The sequence below is a fragment of the Arvicola amphibius genome, chromosome 9, assembly GCF_903992535.2.
Source record: "Arvicola amphibius chromosome 9, mArvAmp1.2, whole genome shotgun sequence".
Lineage (NCBI taxonomy): Eukaryota > Metazoa > Chordata > Mammalia > Rodentia > Cricetidae > Arvicola > Arvicola amphibius.
In genome coordinates, this window is record NC_052055.2 from 125,388,334 (window position 1) to 125,404,540 (window position 16,207).

General features: G+C 45.0%; 2 protein-coding genes across 4 annotated transcripts; one reads left to right on the forward strand and one right to left on the reverse strand.

Annotated features, from left to right (window-relative positions):
* Positions 1–1,467: 1,467 nt before the first annotated feature.
* Positions 1,468–6,028, reverse strand: Polr1h (RNA polymerase I subunit H). The gene is made up of 5 exons (XM_038342928.1): positions 5,869–6,028; positions 5,635–5,782; positions 5,295–5,395; positions 5,020–5,129; positions 1,468–1,844 (listed from the first exon to the last, which is right to left on the reverse strand). The coding sequence occupies exons 2-5, from the start codon at positions 5,768–5,770 to the stop codon at positions 1,820–1,822; spliced, it is 372 nt and encodes a 123-aa protein (XP_038198856.1). The 5' UTR covers positions 5,771–5,782; positions 5,869–6,028; the 3' UTR covers positions 1,468–1,819.
* Positions 6,029–6,095: 67 nt separating this feature from the next.
* Positions 6,096–11,358, forward strand: LOC119823538 (putative uncharacterized protein ZNRD1-AS1). Of its 3 annotated transcripts, none has more exons than XM_038343604.1 (3): positions 6,096–6,508; positions 10,030–10,105; positions 10,576–11,358. In XM_038343604.1, the coding sequence occupies exon 3, from the start codon at positions 10,720–10,722 to the stop codon at positions 11,332–11,334; it is 615 nt and encodes a 204-aa protein (XP_038199532.1). In that variant the 5' UTR covers positions 6,096–6,508; positions 10,030–10,105; positions 10,576–10,719; the 3' UTR covers positions 11,335–11,358. The 3 variants fall into 3 exon arrangements, with proteins under 3 accessions (XP_038199532.1, XP_038199533.1, XP_038199531.1); XM_038343605.1 differs by lacking the exon at positions 6,096–6,508 and adding an exon at positions 7,738–7,784; XM_038343603.1 differs by lacking the exon at positions 6,096–6,508 and adding an exon at positions 9,613–9,842.
* Positions 11,359–16,207: the final 4,849 nt, after the last annotated feature.

Sequence of the window (16,207 nt, forward strand, 5' to 3'; positions counted from 1 at the left end):
TGTCCTTAAGCCTGGGTAGAAAAGTAAGTGGGGCTCAGCCAAGCTCCGTTTTCTTATCATCTGTCGAGAAATGGCTTCCCAGGAGCAGGAAATGCACTGGGTTCTACTCTTCTCCCTGTCTGCAGGTCTTGGAGCGAGGGTACACTAAACTTTGGAATTTTCCAACCATATGAGATACCCGGACTGCCATTTAGCTCCCAGTTTGAGGAATACGAAGGCTAGGCTGCGGGGCAGGGCAACATTCAAATACATCCGGTTAAATTTTGTTAAATCTCTCACTACCCATCCAAAAATTCCAGCTTTTCCTTACAAAGAGGAACTAGATTTAGATAGGATGTATATATATAATTGCTTTATTTGTATTGACTGATAGTTAACACTACAATTAGAGTTACTATGCTTGGGAGACCAAAAAGCAAAAAAAAAAAAAAAAAAAAAAATGCCTCTAACATGTAAGCTCCTACCTTGTACAGGCTATACCTTACCAGTTCTCGGTGCTCTCCCTTTTCCTAGAGTTAAAGACTATTCTCCTCCCCTCCCAACCCCGACAGGGTTTGTCTGCGTAGCCCCCAACATCCTGGAACACGCTCTGTAGACCAGGCTGGCCTCAAACTCAGAGATTTGCTTGCCTCCGCCTCCTAAGTGTTGTGATCAAAGGCCTGCACCACCACTCTGTAAAGACTATTCTTAAATTGACAGATCTTGTAAAATCTGCAACAGGTCCTAAGACTAACTGCTATTTCTGCTTTTGTAATCAAACTCTGCTCAACAGCAAGACGTGTTAAAATTAGACCCTGCCTACTTGTAGAGAGAATATATGTAATTTTGTGGGGTTTGACTTTATAAGCCTTGGGTTGATGTGACTGGATGCTGCATCTTGGGAGTGCTCTTGGTTGCAGTCCCGGTGCCATGAGTATCTAGTACCAGAATTTAATAAAGCTTCTGATTAAAATGTATTCATGGGGGGGGGGGCTAGAGAGATGGCTTAGAGGTTAAGAGCACTGGCTGCTCTTCCAGAGGTCCTGAGTTCAATTCCCAGCAACCACATGGTGGCTCACAGACACCTATAATAAGATCTGGTGCCCTCTTCTGGCATACAAGCATACATGGAAGGAATGTTGTATACATAATAATCTTTTAAAAAATGTATTCATGGTCATGGTGAATCTCGAGTTACCCCAGACCCAAACAGCTTCATTCCAGACTCCTTATTTTATCCTTACGGTTTTGTTTTCTTTTTTACAGCCATATTCTAGGTCATTTAAATTTCCTTTGGAGTAAGATGGATTATTGTTATTTTTAGTTTTAGGCATCTTGTAGGTAGCGCTGGCTGGCTTTGAATTCCTTATACAGTTCATTGTCCTCAAGCTTGAAACCCTGCCTCTACCCCTGAAGTGCTGGGATTACAGGGCATATGCCACGAGCCTGGCCAGACTAAGATTATGAATAACACACATAATATCAAGGTTTCATAGAAAACATAACTTTAGTAAATTCAGCTTGGGGAAGGAATGCTTTGGGGGTGATGATCTTTTTTTTTGTTTGTTTGTTTTTGTTTTTCGAGACAGGGTTTTCTGTAGCTCTGGAGTCTGTCCTGGAAATAGCTGTTGTAGACCAGGCTGGCCTCGAACTCACAGAGATCCACCTGCCTCTGCCTCCTGAGTGCTGGGATTAAAGGTGTGCACCACCACCACCCAGCTGCGGGTGATGATCTTATTCTGAGAACAGAGCACTGTAACCAGAGGGGAGGGAGAAGGCCTCAAAGGATCATCTTCACCTCCCAAGAGGAAGAGCATTGTTGCTGAGTTGCCAGAAGAGATCAAGAATCTTCCTTTTCCTGAAACCTATGGAGAAAGAAAGGACTTATTTAACCAAAGAGAATTTCTAGCAGTGTGAGATGAGATAAAAACCCATGAAGGACTTTTTCTTATGACAGAGATGGGTGAGCTTCCCCTAAACAATCCTTCAAAGCTAACCTGAAGGTAACTAATACCTGATTATTACCTTCAAGTATGCAAAAATTTCCCAGGACAGAGATCTATCTCAAAGAACCCTACTTATGCCGGAAATGCAGAATTCACCCAGACCTTAAGAAACCAAAGTTTGCCAGGCAGTGGTGGTACACACCTTTACTCCCAGCACTTGAGAGACAGCCAGATCTCTGTGAGTTCGAGGCCAGCCTGGTCTACAGAGAGTTCCAGGACAAGTTCCAAAGCAACAGTGAAACCCTGTCTTAAACCCCCCACCTCCAAAACAGGAAACCAAAATTCAAGTTCTAAAAAACTAGCATACAGTCAAAATTTACAAAGTGAAAAAGTACCATGAGAAAGTCAGCAGAAATAGACAGAGCAAAAAACAGTGGGTATCAGAAATTACCACACACATAGAAACATGTCTAATATATTTAATACAAATTTAAAGTAAAAGGAGCAGTTTAATATCATTAATGGGAGCTGGAGAGATGGCTCAGTGGTTAAGAGTACTCATTGCTCTTGCAGGTTTGATTTCTAGCACCCACACGGTAGTTCACAACCACCTGTAACTCCAGTCCCAGGGAATCTGACATATTTTTGGCTTCTGTGGGTACCAGGCATGTACATGGTACATTTACAAACATGTAAGTGAAACACTCATACACATAATGTTATAATAAAATGATTGAAATTTTTAAAATGACTAATGGGCTAAATTGTTCAGATGATTCATGAGGTTTGAAAAAAGTAGTTTAAAAATAAAAAGTTGAGACTCAAAAATAAGAAAAATGTAGCAGTAACTAAGGGGCTGAGGAGACGGCTCAGGTGGTAAATGTCTGCTGCACACACACGAGGACTTGAGCTTGGATTCCCAGCGCCCATTTGAAAATAGGGAAAATGCTGGGTGTCACGGTCACATACACAGACTGGGCTCCAGTTGGACTGGGAAGCATGGAACAAGGACAGACAGGATGTGAAGCACAATTAATAAAAACTCAGAGAAACTGGGGTTCAGCCTGAAGCAAAGCAGCCAGCCAGTGGCTCTTACCTCTACCTCAGTCCGAAAATGGCGATGCTGCCTCCAAGAATCTCAGGATGAGACTGTGTGTGTGAGCTGTCTCCTCCCATTTTACAATCCTCTCTAGTTCTGGTTTCTACAGCAACTAGTGTGGCTATTGGGATTAAAGGTGTGCATTACCACTACCTGTCTGTAAGGCTGACCAGAGGGGCTGTTTTACTCTCTGATCATCGGGCAAGACTTATTTATTAAAATACAAATGAAATGCCACTACAAGGATGAATGTCCAAAGCTCACAGAGTAGACAGCCCAGCCTGAGCTCCAGGCTCAGAGACTGCCTCAAAAGACAAGGTAGAGAGCTGGAAGTGATGGCACACACCATTAATCCCAGCACTCTGGAGGCAGGGGCAGATGGATACCTGTGAGTTTGAGGCCAACCTGGTCTACACAGAGTTCCACATTCACTAAGAATATAGTGAAACCCTGTCTCAAGACAAAAAGAGAGAGAGAGATAAAGACACCTGATAAAGCCACCCAGTGCCTAACTCTGGCCTCCATTCGTACACTTGCAGGAATACATGCACACATGCACACGAACACGTGAATACACCATACTTCCTACACTCTCACCACCACATACACATACAGATTGAAGACAGACCTAATGATCTGCAGGAAACCTGGAGCAGAGACCCAGAAAACGATATAAACAGACACAGGATGGAAGACAAAGATGAGAACCGTGGAGCATTGGGAACAGGTAACACTGCCATGAGGTAACAGCTTCAGAAAGCCTACTAAGGGCTGGACATGTACTTCAGTTGGCAGAAAGCTTATGTAGCTCTCATGAAACTCTGGGTTGAATCTTCAGCACCATAAGACACAGCTGTGGTGGCACACGCCTGTAACCTGGAATCCTTGCATTTGAGAGGTGGAAACAGGAGGAAAATCAAAAAGAAAGGGGAAAAGATAAATAGAAGCGAGCTCAGGGTACAGCTGAGGGCAGAACACTTCCTTTGCATGCCTGAGGCCCTGGAATAAAGCTGGCAGTACCCTAGGAAGAAGGAAAATAATAACAAAAAGCAAAAATACAGAAAGCCACACGCTCGTGTTCTACAGTGGAACTAGACAACAACTATTCAGGCCATGTTCTTTGATTAATTATGTACAGTCACCCCTCTTGTGGTGGAAGATTTCATCATATCATACCACTGTGCAAACCAATGTCTGTGTTTTAAAATTTCCTTCCAGGTAGCTTTTGGTATGTGTGAGTCTCAGTGCAGCCCAGGCTGGCCTTGAATGAATAATCCTCCTTCGGGGCACCACACCCAGCTTTCCTTTATCTTAAAAGATTTAGTTCACTGGCTGTGAAAAGAGCAAGGGGGCTGTCCAGATAGCTCGGCAGTTAAGAGCTCACACTGTTGCAGAGGATCCAAGTTCAGTTCTCAGCACCCACAACCAACTGCTCACAACCACTTCTGTCTCCAGCTCCAGGGGATTTAACGTCTCCTGCTTATTTGAATATGCACCTAAAAACACCTACAAATAACTAAAACAAACAAACAAAAACATCTTTTTGACAAGTCAGGTGAAGTGGCAAATGCATGAATATCAGCACTTAGGAAGCAGAGGCAAGCCGGGTGGTGGTGGTGCACACCTTTAATCCCAGCACTTGGGAGGCAGAGGCAGGTGGATCTTTGTGAGTTTGAGGCCAGCCTGGTCTACAAGAGCTAGTACCAGGACAGGCTCTAAAGCTACAGAGAAGCCCTGTCTCAAAACAAAACAAAACAAAACGCAAAGACAGTAGAACTGCTTTGATTTGAGGCCAACCTGGGCTGTATAGTTGAGAGTTCAAGGCTAGCCTGGGTATATATAGTGATTACCTATCTCGAAAAACACAAGTAATAAAAAAAGGGGCTACAAGCCTCCCTATTATGGACTGGGCCAAATGAAATACTTAGTACAAGTCTGTCCCTGCTTTTGTTGTTTGCACTGAAAAGGGGCAGAGGGAGGGGAAAAGATTCTCACCTGCAGTTGACACAGGTATAGAAAACAGTCTGTCCTTCATCAGCTGAGCGCATCTGTCTGGTGTGGTACGCCATTCCCTCGTGACCACATCGAGGGCAGCGCCTGTCAACCTAGGACGAAGCAGATGGGTTATAGAGACCTGGCCACAGTAAGTCTCTGCTTCCGTACGGCAATCAGACGATTCCACCTCCCAGAAATTCTCCAGGAATCGAGTGCAAAACCAGTTCTCCACAGTCAGCAGGCCATTCTTCTTTGGGAGCCAGTTATCAACTTACCACTGGTCCCTGCGTTTCAGGTCCTTCGTCCACAGATGTAGGTACGACTGCCCCCAGTTTGTGGAACACAACCGAGGTCTTCACAACCTTCCCTTCGAAATCTGCCCAAGAAGTAAAGAGTTAACAGTAGAAAAGACTGAGGAGGCCACAAATCCCAGCAACACTCTGGCAGGTGGGTCACATCCCCCATGCGAGTTTCTTCCCTGGGTCAGTCCGACTGATAGGTTCTTGCTCTAGGTCTCGCCTATTAAGCCCAACCAGTGCTGAGGTCACCCTCTCCACCCCCACCACGCACCCTTCCACTGCACCCTCGGCTGGGCCCAGCGTACTAACCCCTCACCTCGCACGTCTATGGAGAAGCCACAGCGAGGGCAGATGACAGTATCCTGAGCTCCGGGCAGCGGCAGGACCGAGCCGCAATCCGGGCAGAAATCCAAGTCTGATTGAAAGTTGGAGTGGGGGCTGGCCAGTTCCATGGCAGATGAGCTCTGGGAAAGGGAAGGGAAGTTCATTAGTGAGACACAGGGGTCTTGCCTTGGAGGTGGTGCCCATCGCGGTAATTACCCGAGCCCACCTCCGTCTGGGTCCTCCAGCAGCGTCCGGAACCTCCCAGCCCGTGAGGACCCTCGAGCCGCCGGGCGCAGGCGGGAAGCGGCGAGAACCCAGATCCCAGCCGAGGGCTAGAGCGCCGGCTCGCGGGGCGCCGGGCAGCGAGTGCGCCGGGCGGGCTAGAGCGCCCTCGCGTCCCGGAGGCCGTTGGGCCGTGACGTCATAATTAGTGGCGCACTTAGTCGAGCGAGCTTTCGGGAGGGAGGCGCGTCTCTACCGAAAGGGAATTGGAGGCCGCACTCGGTCCGGTAACTGTGACGTAGACTCCGCCCAGGCGAGTAGCCAGGGTTGGACCGCCCGCTGCTGTCCCGCTGCGCACAAATCCCGGACTGTTCTTCCGTAGGGAATCCTACACTGAGCAGGGGGGAGGGGGCGGCGGCGCCCCCCCTAAAACTGGACTGGCTTTTCCAGAGCAACTGATTAACCCTCGGGTTAAGAGGACCACAACTCCCGCCGGTTCCCGAGAGGTTTTCCGCCTTTGGCGGCTGCTCAGTGGCGAGAAGCAAAGCTAAGGAGCATCCTTGTGCTCCCTTTTGCCTCCCCCCTACCGGTTGCTGCCCTGAGCACTTGAGTGAGTCGGCTGCGAACCGAGTAGGGGATAAATGGTGAGGGTGACATTCGAGAAGGATTTTTTTGGGGGGATTTGGAAGTGGTGGAACGAGTGAGGTTAGGGCTCTTCTCTCCTTGGGTTCTTGTCAGATGACGGAGGCTAGCATTAATCAAAAGCGCCCCTCTTGATTTACTAGGGATTAGGTTTGGCTTTCACTCGCAGACCATTTCCACTCCCCTAAGTTCCCATTCACCCGTGTTTAAATACTTGCCGTCCACTAAGTGAACAATGGGGTAGGTATTTCATTCACCCAAAGGTTACAAAGTAAGGAATAAGCTAGTGTGCTGAAGAAGGACCGGCTTGAAGACAGTGTTCCCAGCCCTCCAGCAGCCAACCTGATTGCCATGCTAAAGCTGGTCTTTTTGTTTTGTTTCGTTTCCAGACAGGGTTTCTCTGTGTATCCTGTCTGTGTAGCCAGGCCCTGACTGTCCTGGAACTCACTTTATGGACCATGCTGGCCTCGAACTCACCACCTGCCTTCCTGAGTACTGGGATTAAAGGCAGGCGCCACCACCGCCCGGCACTATTATAGGACACAAGCTCTACTCTTTCCTTAGGAGAAACTCTCATTTGTCGTTCTGTACATGCAGTTAGTGTGCGATAAAGCCATGGGGAAGGAGTCAAAAACCCTCAACGAGATGTCGAAAGGACATCATTTTATTTAGACCCTGTCATTTTACTTAGGGGTGAAATTGGGTGGCATTTTGCTTGTCCAGCAAAGCTCTGTTGCCGAGTCCCATGAGAGTAGGGCATTTTAAATTTCACCCCTGTGTCTTCTTTCAATAACCCCACTTTCCCTTTAAAGTTTGACATTCATCAGACAGCCACTGTGGTTTTACTGCTGCCTTTAATGCAGTAAAGGAACACAAACAGCATAAAGCACGATTTTCCTTTTCCAGCAAAAGCTCTGTCTATCCAATAAGTATTGAGCACCTGCGCCAGGTTTGGAGCTGAGACCGGGATTGCATAGTTGAAGTCTGTGTTCTCTTTTAATACAGATGAATAGTTCAAATACAGAGAACGTACACTCGTAGGTGCTTGAGCCAGGGACATAGTCTACAGGGATATACCAGGTACATGCTCTAAGGAAAAAATGCAGCGTGACTTTGTGGTGGTACATTAGGGAAGCTGGGTCAGGAGGGTTGTGAGTTTGAGGCCACCTTGGGCTGCAGAGCAAGGTCTAAGCCAGCCTCCACATGTAATAAACGCCTGTTTCTAAAATATGGTGTGCGTGTGTGCCCCTGATGGGATGGACTCCAGGGCCTTAGTAGGTAAGCCCTTTACTACTGAGTTAAATTATGATAGCTATGAGGGAGTGCTTAGCTACTGTGTGATGCTAAACAGTCCTAATTTTGAGACTTAATAATCATAGCACTATACTGGATGTTTTGTGCAAGAAATGAAAGTATGGGGCTGGAGAAGTGGCTCAGTGGTTAAGAGAACTGGCTGCCTTCCGGAGGACCCTGGTTTACTTCCCAGCATCCACATCACATGGGTACTCACAGCCATCTATAACTCCAGTTCCAGGAGATCCAGTGCCCACTTTGGGCCTCCACAGACACACAGCATGCAAGTGGTGCACAAACATACACGGAAGCAAACACTCATATTCAAAAAGTAAAAATAAATATTTTATAAAGAAGAAATGCAAGTGAGGTGATCATTATCATATTTTGAAGGCAGTCTCATAGTGAAGCTGACGTAGAACTCATAGTACTCCTCTTGCCTGAGCCTCCTAAGTGTGATTACTGGCATGAAACCTCCATGACAAGTTCTAGGATGGCAATTTTTTTTCAGTCTCAAACTATGAGTAAGTAAGAATGTCTAAGAAGGGCTGGAGAGATGGCCTAGTAGTAACCCTTGGCAGCTAACAACTGTAACTCCAATTCCAGAGAATCTGATGCCCTCTTCTGGTTTCTGAGTGCACTACATGTTATGACACATGTAGGCAAAGCAACAGAACACATTAAAAATAATTAAAGCCGGGCGGTGGTGGTGCACACCTTTTATCCCAGCACTTGGGAGGCAGAGCAGGCAAATCTCTGTGAATTCGAGTTCCAGGACTGCCAAGGCTACACAGAGAAATCCTGTCTCGAAAAACAACAAACAAAACAGAAATAAGTAAATCTTTTTTAAAAAAGGAATGTCTAAGAAGTCAGTGAAGCAAAATATTAGATATTAGAGCCTCTTCCATGTTATAAAAAATTACTTTTGGTTTTGCCTTATAATTTATATACTTCTAAATTTCAACATCAAAATGTTATATATGACCATAGATACCATAATATAGCGATCAGCTTTTACAAATATTTTTAGGTTTTGTTTTGAGTGTTTTGCCTGCATGTGTGTATGTATACCACATTGCATGCCTGATGCCCATGAAGGTCAGAACAGGGTGTCTGGTCCCCTATAACTGGAGTTACAGATGGTTATGAGTTGCCATGTGGGTGTTGGGACTCGAACCTAGGTCCTCTGAAAGAGCAGCCTGTGCTCCTAATCACAGAGCCATCTCTCCAGCCCCCAATAGTGATGAATTTTTAAGTTGAAAATGAAACTCTGCAGAGGAAGGAGATGAGGGAAGACTCCTAGAGACCAAGGGGCTTGCCTGTAACGGGCAGGTAGCTGACGTTTACTGAGAATGTACCATGTACTCTCTTTACACTAAATCACGCTTGATCTTTATGACCCTGAGAGGTAGTTCTTGTCTTACATCTGCACTTTATAAATAAGCAAACTGAAGTTAGTTGGCTTGTTCTGCACCATACGTTGAAGAAATAGAATTATGGCTCAGTTTTTTCCTGTCAGTCCTCAAAGCCTTTGCTTTTGACTGTAGTTTGAGGATCCCAAGCAGTGTGTTAGTCAGCTTCAGTGGCCTGAATGCGACCTCACAGTAAACTCAGGTTTGAGCAGGAATGACTCATAAAACCTTAGTGGCCTTCACTTGTGGGGCCGTCAGCTTGATAAACAAGCACAGAGGGCCACAAAGCTCTGCCTGCAGGGTCTCAACAGGAATAGTCTCAGAACAGATTTGGGGTGAAGGATGATTGACAGTGGGACAGACCAAACAAGACTAGAATCTCAGAACAAAACAAAGCAAAGATGCTGTATGTGCTGATAGAGGCACAAAGGGCCTGGCTGGATAAAGTGCAGAGAGACAGTGAGCTGACAAAACGAGAGCCTAGAGTTACCTCAGAGGGCAGAAGAGGCCTTGAGGCTGAACAGTTTGGTTTGGGAGTCCTTAGGCCACCCCTCACCAAAGAGCCTGTTCCTCCCCTCTTTCAGTCCCAAGTACAAGATTCTGAGTGGTTCACACTGAGTCCGCAGGAGAGGTGTGATTTTAGTTCACGTGAAAAGAATGACCTTCATCGTTTTGCACCATGGGAAATTCAGTGGCTTCTCAGTGGAGAAATGGCCTTTGCTGTTGGCCAGATATTTGAGTTTTTTGGCCGGGGAGGGAGGATGGGTGAGCAAATGTGGCATCTCCCACATTCCAGTCTACCTTTGTTTATCTTCCAGATTGGCTTGGGCAAAAGCATCCAAAGACCCTAGGATTGCAGAAGGTCAACAGTCTCCACTGGAGAAGAGGCTCCTGGTAAATAAATTGTAGACTGTACAGTTTGGAGTTACCCAGAAAAGGAGCCTGAGGTTTAAAATCCTTCTGCACAGGCGACACTTTGAGGTGGTACTTCTGTAGCGCAGCTTTCGCGCCTGGAGGTTATCCCAACACCAACGTCCAGAGTCTGGATTTTAAAACCTAGTAATTTATTGGTGATGGGTACTGGGTACTTTCAAAACGACCAGACTTGCCTGGGAGCATGGGGCTTAAAATTTGAATTGTTACTCTGAAGTAAGTAAACGCTGTGTGTGTGTGTCTGTGTGTGTGTGTGTGTGTGTGTCTGTGTGTCTGTGTGTCTGTGCGTCTGTATCCATCTGCTTATGATTTCAGAGTTCCGGGATTAAGACATGTACCAAGACTCCTTCCTTGATAGTATTGAGGAGGGCAAAGTGCTTTTAAATGTGTTTGAAGGGAAAATTATAAAACTCTGACCCTCACTTTGACAGTGTCTTGGTGGTGTGCACACTACAGCAGCGAGACACTTGGTAACTCAGAAATGCCGAGAGGAGAGCAGAGCACTCTGCAGGGAGCAAGCTCATTCTCTTGACTACTGGCTGGCAAAAGCCGAGTCTTACTATAATAAAAGAATAATGGAGATGATGAAAAAAGAAGACACCAGCGGGGAAACAAAGACGAAAGTGGAAGAGGAAACACCACCAAGCACAGAGGGACAAAAACTGCATTATTATGTGCCCGAGAGAGAGAAGAGACAAATAGAAAGGCACATTCTCAGAACAGGCCAGGCCAGAGAATTTAAGAACAAAGTCTGGAGACAGACCCGACTCCTCAGTGAAACCATACTCCCCAAGATTGTGCCAGAAAAGCAGAGCATCCCGAAAGTACAGAGAAGAAGGCAGGTGACTGAGAGAGAGCTGCACCAGATTAAAGATCATCAAGAGCGCATGATTCGAGGGCGGGAACTTCTCCAGCAAAGACTCAAAGAAAGAATCTTGAGAAAAAGCCAGAGCCAGATTCCACTACCTGAGAGGCGCGATCGGGGGAAGAAAGAGATAAAGGAGTTCGAAAGGGTTGTTGCGTACCCACTTTTCCAGCCGTCCAGTACAAATCGGATTAAAGTAGATATTCTTATGGAAAAATCTCAGGATGAAAAGGAAGTGAGCACAATTATAAAACCGTATGGAAGGAGATTCCTGGCTGTGCCACCCTTTTTGAGAACTCAAATAGGAAAATTAAAGGATCAGTAAAATTTCAGAGCTTTGGTGACGAAACTGTTTCTTTTTTGCTTTTTTTCCAAACAGGGTTTCTCTGGCTCTCCTGGAACTCACTCTGTAGATCCTACTGACCTTGAAATCAAGAGATCTGCCTGCCTCTGCTTCCCAAGTGCTGGGATTAAAGGTGTGTGCCACCATTGCTGGGCTGAAACCTTGATTCTTATATGAACCTGTTTTTTTGTGTTCTGGTTGTCTGCATAAGTTGATGAATGGTGGTTTTTTTTTTTTTTTTTTTTTTTTTTTTTTTGGTTTTTCGAGACAGGGTTTCTCTGTGGCTTTGGAGCCTGTCCTGGAACTAGCTCTTGTAGACCAGGCTGGTCTCGAACTCACAGAGATCCGCCTGCCTCTGCCTCCCGAGTGCTGGGATTAAAGGCGTGCGCCACCACCGCCCGGCGAATGGTGGTATTTCTATTACATACATACATAGTGATCAGACAGTCTGGGCTTGAAAGTTTGCCTAGATATTTCTAATTTCTTTGTGTTTGTTCAAATTGTCCTTTCAACAAATTTTGGATTATATTTATTTATTGTGGTATATGTGCGTGTGTGTGTGTGTGTGTGTGTGTGTGTGTGTGTGTGCGCGTGCACCACCATGGTCAGTGTGGAGGTCAGAGGACAGACAACTTACAAGAGTTGGTGCTCTTCCATCATGCGGGACTTAGAGATCGAACCTAGGTCATCAGGCTTGGCAGCAAGAACCTTTACTCACTGAGTCATTTTTTAAAAAAATATTTATTTATTTATTTATTATGTATACAATATCCTGTCTGTGTGTATGCATGCAGGCCAGAAGAGGGCACCAGATCTCATTACAGATGGTTGTGAGCCACCATGGGGTTGCTGGGAATTGAACTCAGGACCTTTGGAAGAGCAGGCAATGCTCTTAACCACTGAGCCATCTCTCCAGCCCTCACCGAGTCATTTTTGCCAGTTCAGCTTATCCTTTTAAACATTATTTTCTTGTTTGTAAAGTAAGAACAACTTCTCATCGGATTTATGGAGGATTATGAGCATTGTGGGACATGTTAGCTCCCCCAGCTGGGAAGACCTAGTTGTGTAATAGTAGTGAATGTGGAATTATGGTGAATAAGGAATTTTTCTCATCTGCCGGGATCTCTCGTTCTGCTTGCTTCCAACTTTCAAAGTTAACTTAATAATGTTACTACATTTCAATATAATCTTATGCTTTGGTGGGTACTTTGATGCTTTTACTGGAGAAATTCTAACTAGTCCCTGAAGTTCTGACTTAGAACATATAGTTTATTTGTATGAAAAGTTTAGTTTTGAGACTCTTCCTATGTGCTAGGCATTGTGTTTATTACTGGAGATGAGTGAATATTGTAGAAGACTTTCCCTGCGGAGACATGGATAAATGTCTCCTTACCCCAGATGAGGCACCAATGACAGACCAAAGCAACAATTCCACATAAGTCCAACTTGGCAAGCAAGTTAGTTCTTGCAGTGACTTCTGTGAACGTGGATGTTCAGACAGCTCTGCATCACTACAAATGCCTACCATAGTGAGGGTGATGGCTTTTGAAAGCTGCAACCCCGGAGCCTTCTGCAGGATGTGCAGATATCAGACAGGCCAGAAGTCTCCTCTCTCTGGTTGTCAAGACTTGGGGAACTTCCTGGGATCCAGCAGTTGGCTATTTCATGGGTCTTAATGAACTCCCTCCAGAATGGAATGTCTTAATTCAGCAGAAGGGCTGGAAGGATGGTTCAGAGATTAAGAACACTGGCTGCTCTTCCAGAGAACCTGGGTTCAATTCCCAATACCCACATGGCAGCTAACAACTATCTGTAATTCCAGTACCAGGGGATCTGACACCCTCATACAAACATTCATGCAAGCAAAACACCCCGTGCACATAAAACAACAATAAAGTCATTAATTCAGCAGAAACTTCACACAACCCTGAAGAGAAGTCCTTGGCATTGAGTAGGGAAGAACTCATGGTTGCGACTCACTCTGCCGCCAGGTAATGTGGCAAGGGTTATGATAAGGTATATACAGGTACTGCACAAAAGCAGGACCCCTGCCTAAGTGAGGGAGGAAGAGGAAAAAGGAGATTAGAAAAGGGAATATAGTGGGCATTCATATTTCAGCACTTCCTACCACCAACTTAAGCAACACCTTCCCTTAGTGTAGATTGTTCCAGAGTTATGCAAACCCAGCCTTTCAGACACAGGCTTCAGAGCTTATTGAAAGCCATGAAGCAAAGTTTTAATATGGGGAGAATTTATTCACCAAGGTGAATGCAGCAGATTATTTCCCCCATTCAGTTTGTTTTGTTTTGTTTTGTTTTGTTTTTTTGAGACAGGGTCTTTCTATTATGTAACCCTGACTGTCCTGGAAATCACTATGTAGAGCAGGGTAGCCTTGAACTCACAAGAGATTTGCCTGCCTCTGCCTCCAGAGTGCTGGGATTAAAGGTTTGGGTCATCTTACCTGGCTTAATTTTTTTAAATAAATTGATTTATTTTTTGCAAATGGGTGTTTTGTCTGCATATGTGTCTGTGCACCATGGACATACTTGGTATCCAAGGAAGTCAGAGGAGAACATCAGATGCCCTGGAACTGGAGTTACAGTTGTGAGCTGTTGATGGGGTGGCGGGCTGCGTCCTGCCACCCAGCTCGCCACCCAGCTGCTGGCTAGCTTTACACCCGAAATAATTACACGGAAACTCTATACTTTTAAAACACTGCCTGGCCCATAGTTTCAGCCTCTTATTGGCTAATTAACCCATATTTAGTAATCCGTGAAGCACCACGAGGTGGTCGCTTACCAGGGGAGATCTTAACCTGCGTCCATCTTGGAGAGGAGAGGCATGGCGACTCACTATGGCGACTGCCTGAAGTGTCTGCTCAACTCTGCTTCCTTTCTCCCACAATTCTGTTCTGTCTACTCCGCCTACCTAATTTTCTGTCTCTTAAAGGGCCAAGGCAGTTTTTTTTAATTAATCAATGAAAGTAACACATAGACACTCCTCCATCAGTGAGCCACCATACAGGTGCTGGGAATTGAACTTGGGTCCTCTGGAAGAGTAACCAGTGCTCTTAACCACTGAGCCATCTCCTTGGCCCTGAGGATTCATTTTCTTTATTATTGATCTTATTTATTTTGTGAGTGCGTGTCTGTGTATGTGTGTATGCTAGGGGAGACAGTTTACTCTTTTCACTATATGAGTCCCAGAGAGTGAACTCAAGTCTCCAATCTTGGCAGGAAATGCCTTCACTGGCTGAAACAGCTCACTAGTTTATTTAATTCGTAGTTGCTGAGTAGAGAACTCAGGTCCTCTGGAAGAACAACCAGTTCAATTCCCAGCAACCACATGGTGGCTCACAACCATCTGTAATGAGGTCGGGTGCCTTCTTCTGGCCTGAAGGCATATATTGTATACTAAAATAAATAAAAAAATGTTAGCTTAAAAAAAGAAAACTAATGCTCCTCAAATTATTCTATAAAATAAAAATGAAATATTACCAAACTCATTTTATGAAGCTAACCATACTGCATAACAACTCTAAAAATTATGGCTCAATTTCTCTGGTGAATATGGATGCAAAAATACCTATAAACCAAGTTTAATATATATTTCTAGAAATCATATACCATGGTCAAGAATGTAGACCTCTAGGAACCTCTAGGCACCAGCCTCACAGCTTGTTGCCTAAGTGATTACCAGGGCCAGGCATGGTCATTCACACTTGTAATTCTGGGCAGAGGCAGGAGGATTTCCTAGAGTTCAAGGTCAGTATTAACTGTTGTTTACTTTTCTCATTGTTCCGACTAAAGACCTGACCGAAGTAACTTGAGGGAAGAGGAATTTATTTTGGCTTGTGATTTAGGAGAGCTGAGTCCATCACAGTGAGGAAGGCCTGGTGGGTTCATGACTGCAGGAGCTTGTGGCTGGCACTCAGGAGGCAGAGTGAACTGAGTGAACAGGAGGAGGGGAGTTGGGTAACAGGAAGGAGATCAGGGAAAGTGTGGTAAATACAGGCCTGAGAATAAAAACTTTTTATGCAGATTTAAGTAAGTGCCCTCTTCACTGATAAGAATGAGGCCTTTTCTAATGTAAATTTCCTTTAGAAAAGGAAAATTTGTTCCCTGCTGGGTGGCATTTCTTGGGGGTTGATTTTTTTGTAGCCTTTAGTTTAAAGTAATTTGCTTGTTAAAGAGACCCTCCTACCCCCCCCACCCCGCAGAGGTGGCTCAATCCTTTAATCCCAGCGCTGAGGCAGGCAGGTCTCAGATTTCAAGACTAGCCTGGTCTACAGAATGAGTTCCAAGAAGGCCAGGGCTATACACTGAAATCTGGCCTCAAAAAATTAAATAAAATAATAATACGTTAACAATCTAAATGGTGGGTCTTAGAAAAAAATGAACAAGATTTGAGTTGAGGCCACTGATATTAGTGATCAGAACATAAAACATGATAGAGATGAGCTTCAAATGAACATTTAATTATTTTCAAGAAGTAAAAGGGAAGAGGACATGCATCATCAGTCCTGAAATATTATATTAAGAGGTAGATTTTGTTTCCCCATCCGTGGATAGATAGAAGAGTTTAAGAGAAAAAGTCTGTGAATGAATGCTTGCTACCTGAAAATTTCCTAAAATGGTTTCTTGCTTTACATACAAATAGTAGAATCCAAATTCTTATTTATATATAAAGGGACTTTATATGTGAAATTGGAACTTAAGATATCACAGTTATGAACAGAACCCACAAATGCATCAGCATCAGAGCCCATACAGGATACATGGAGCACAGGAGTCACTGAAGACTCTGCAGCTGGTCACTGTGGTTGAGACAGCGTCTATGCTGCCCCATGAAACTC

Excerpts from the sequence above, each read along its gene's own strand:
- Polr1h (XM_038342928.1), bottom strand. The coding sequence starts at position 5,770 with ATGGAACTGGCCAGCCCCCACTCCAACTTTCAATCAGACTTGGATTTC. Across the intron at positions 5,130-5,294 it reads CTGAAACGCAGGGACCAGTG|GTTGACAGGCGCTGCCCTCG; the intron begins GTAAGTTGATAA and ends GCTTCGTCCTAG. Across the intron at positions 1,845-5,019 it reads TATACCTGTGTCAACTGCAG|GTTTCAGGAAAAGGAAGATT; the intron begins GTGAGAATCTTT and ends CTTTCTCCATAG.
- LOC119823538 (XM_038343603.1), top strand. The coding sequence starts at position 9,613 with ATGCTGTATGTGCTGATAGAGGCACAAAGGGCCTGGCTGGATAAAGTG. Across the intron at positions 9,843-10,029 it reads ACACTGAGTCCGCAGGAGAG|ATTGGCTTGGGCAAAAGCAT; the intron begins GTGTGATTTTAG and ends TTTATCTTCCAG. Across the intron at positions 10,106-10,575 it reads CACTGGAGAAGAGGCTCCTG|TGTCTTGGTGGTGTGCACAC; the intron begins GTAAATAAATTG and ends TCACTTTGACAG.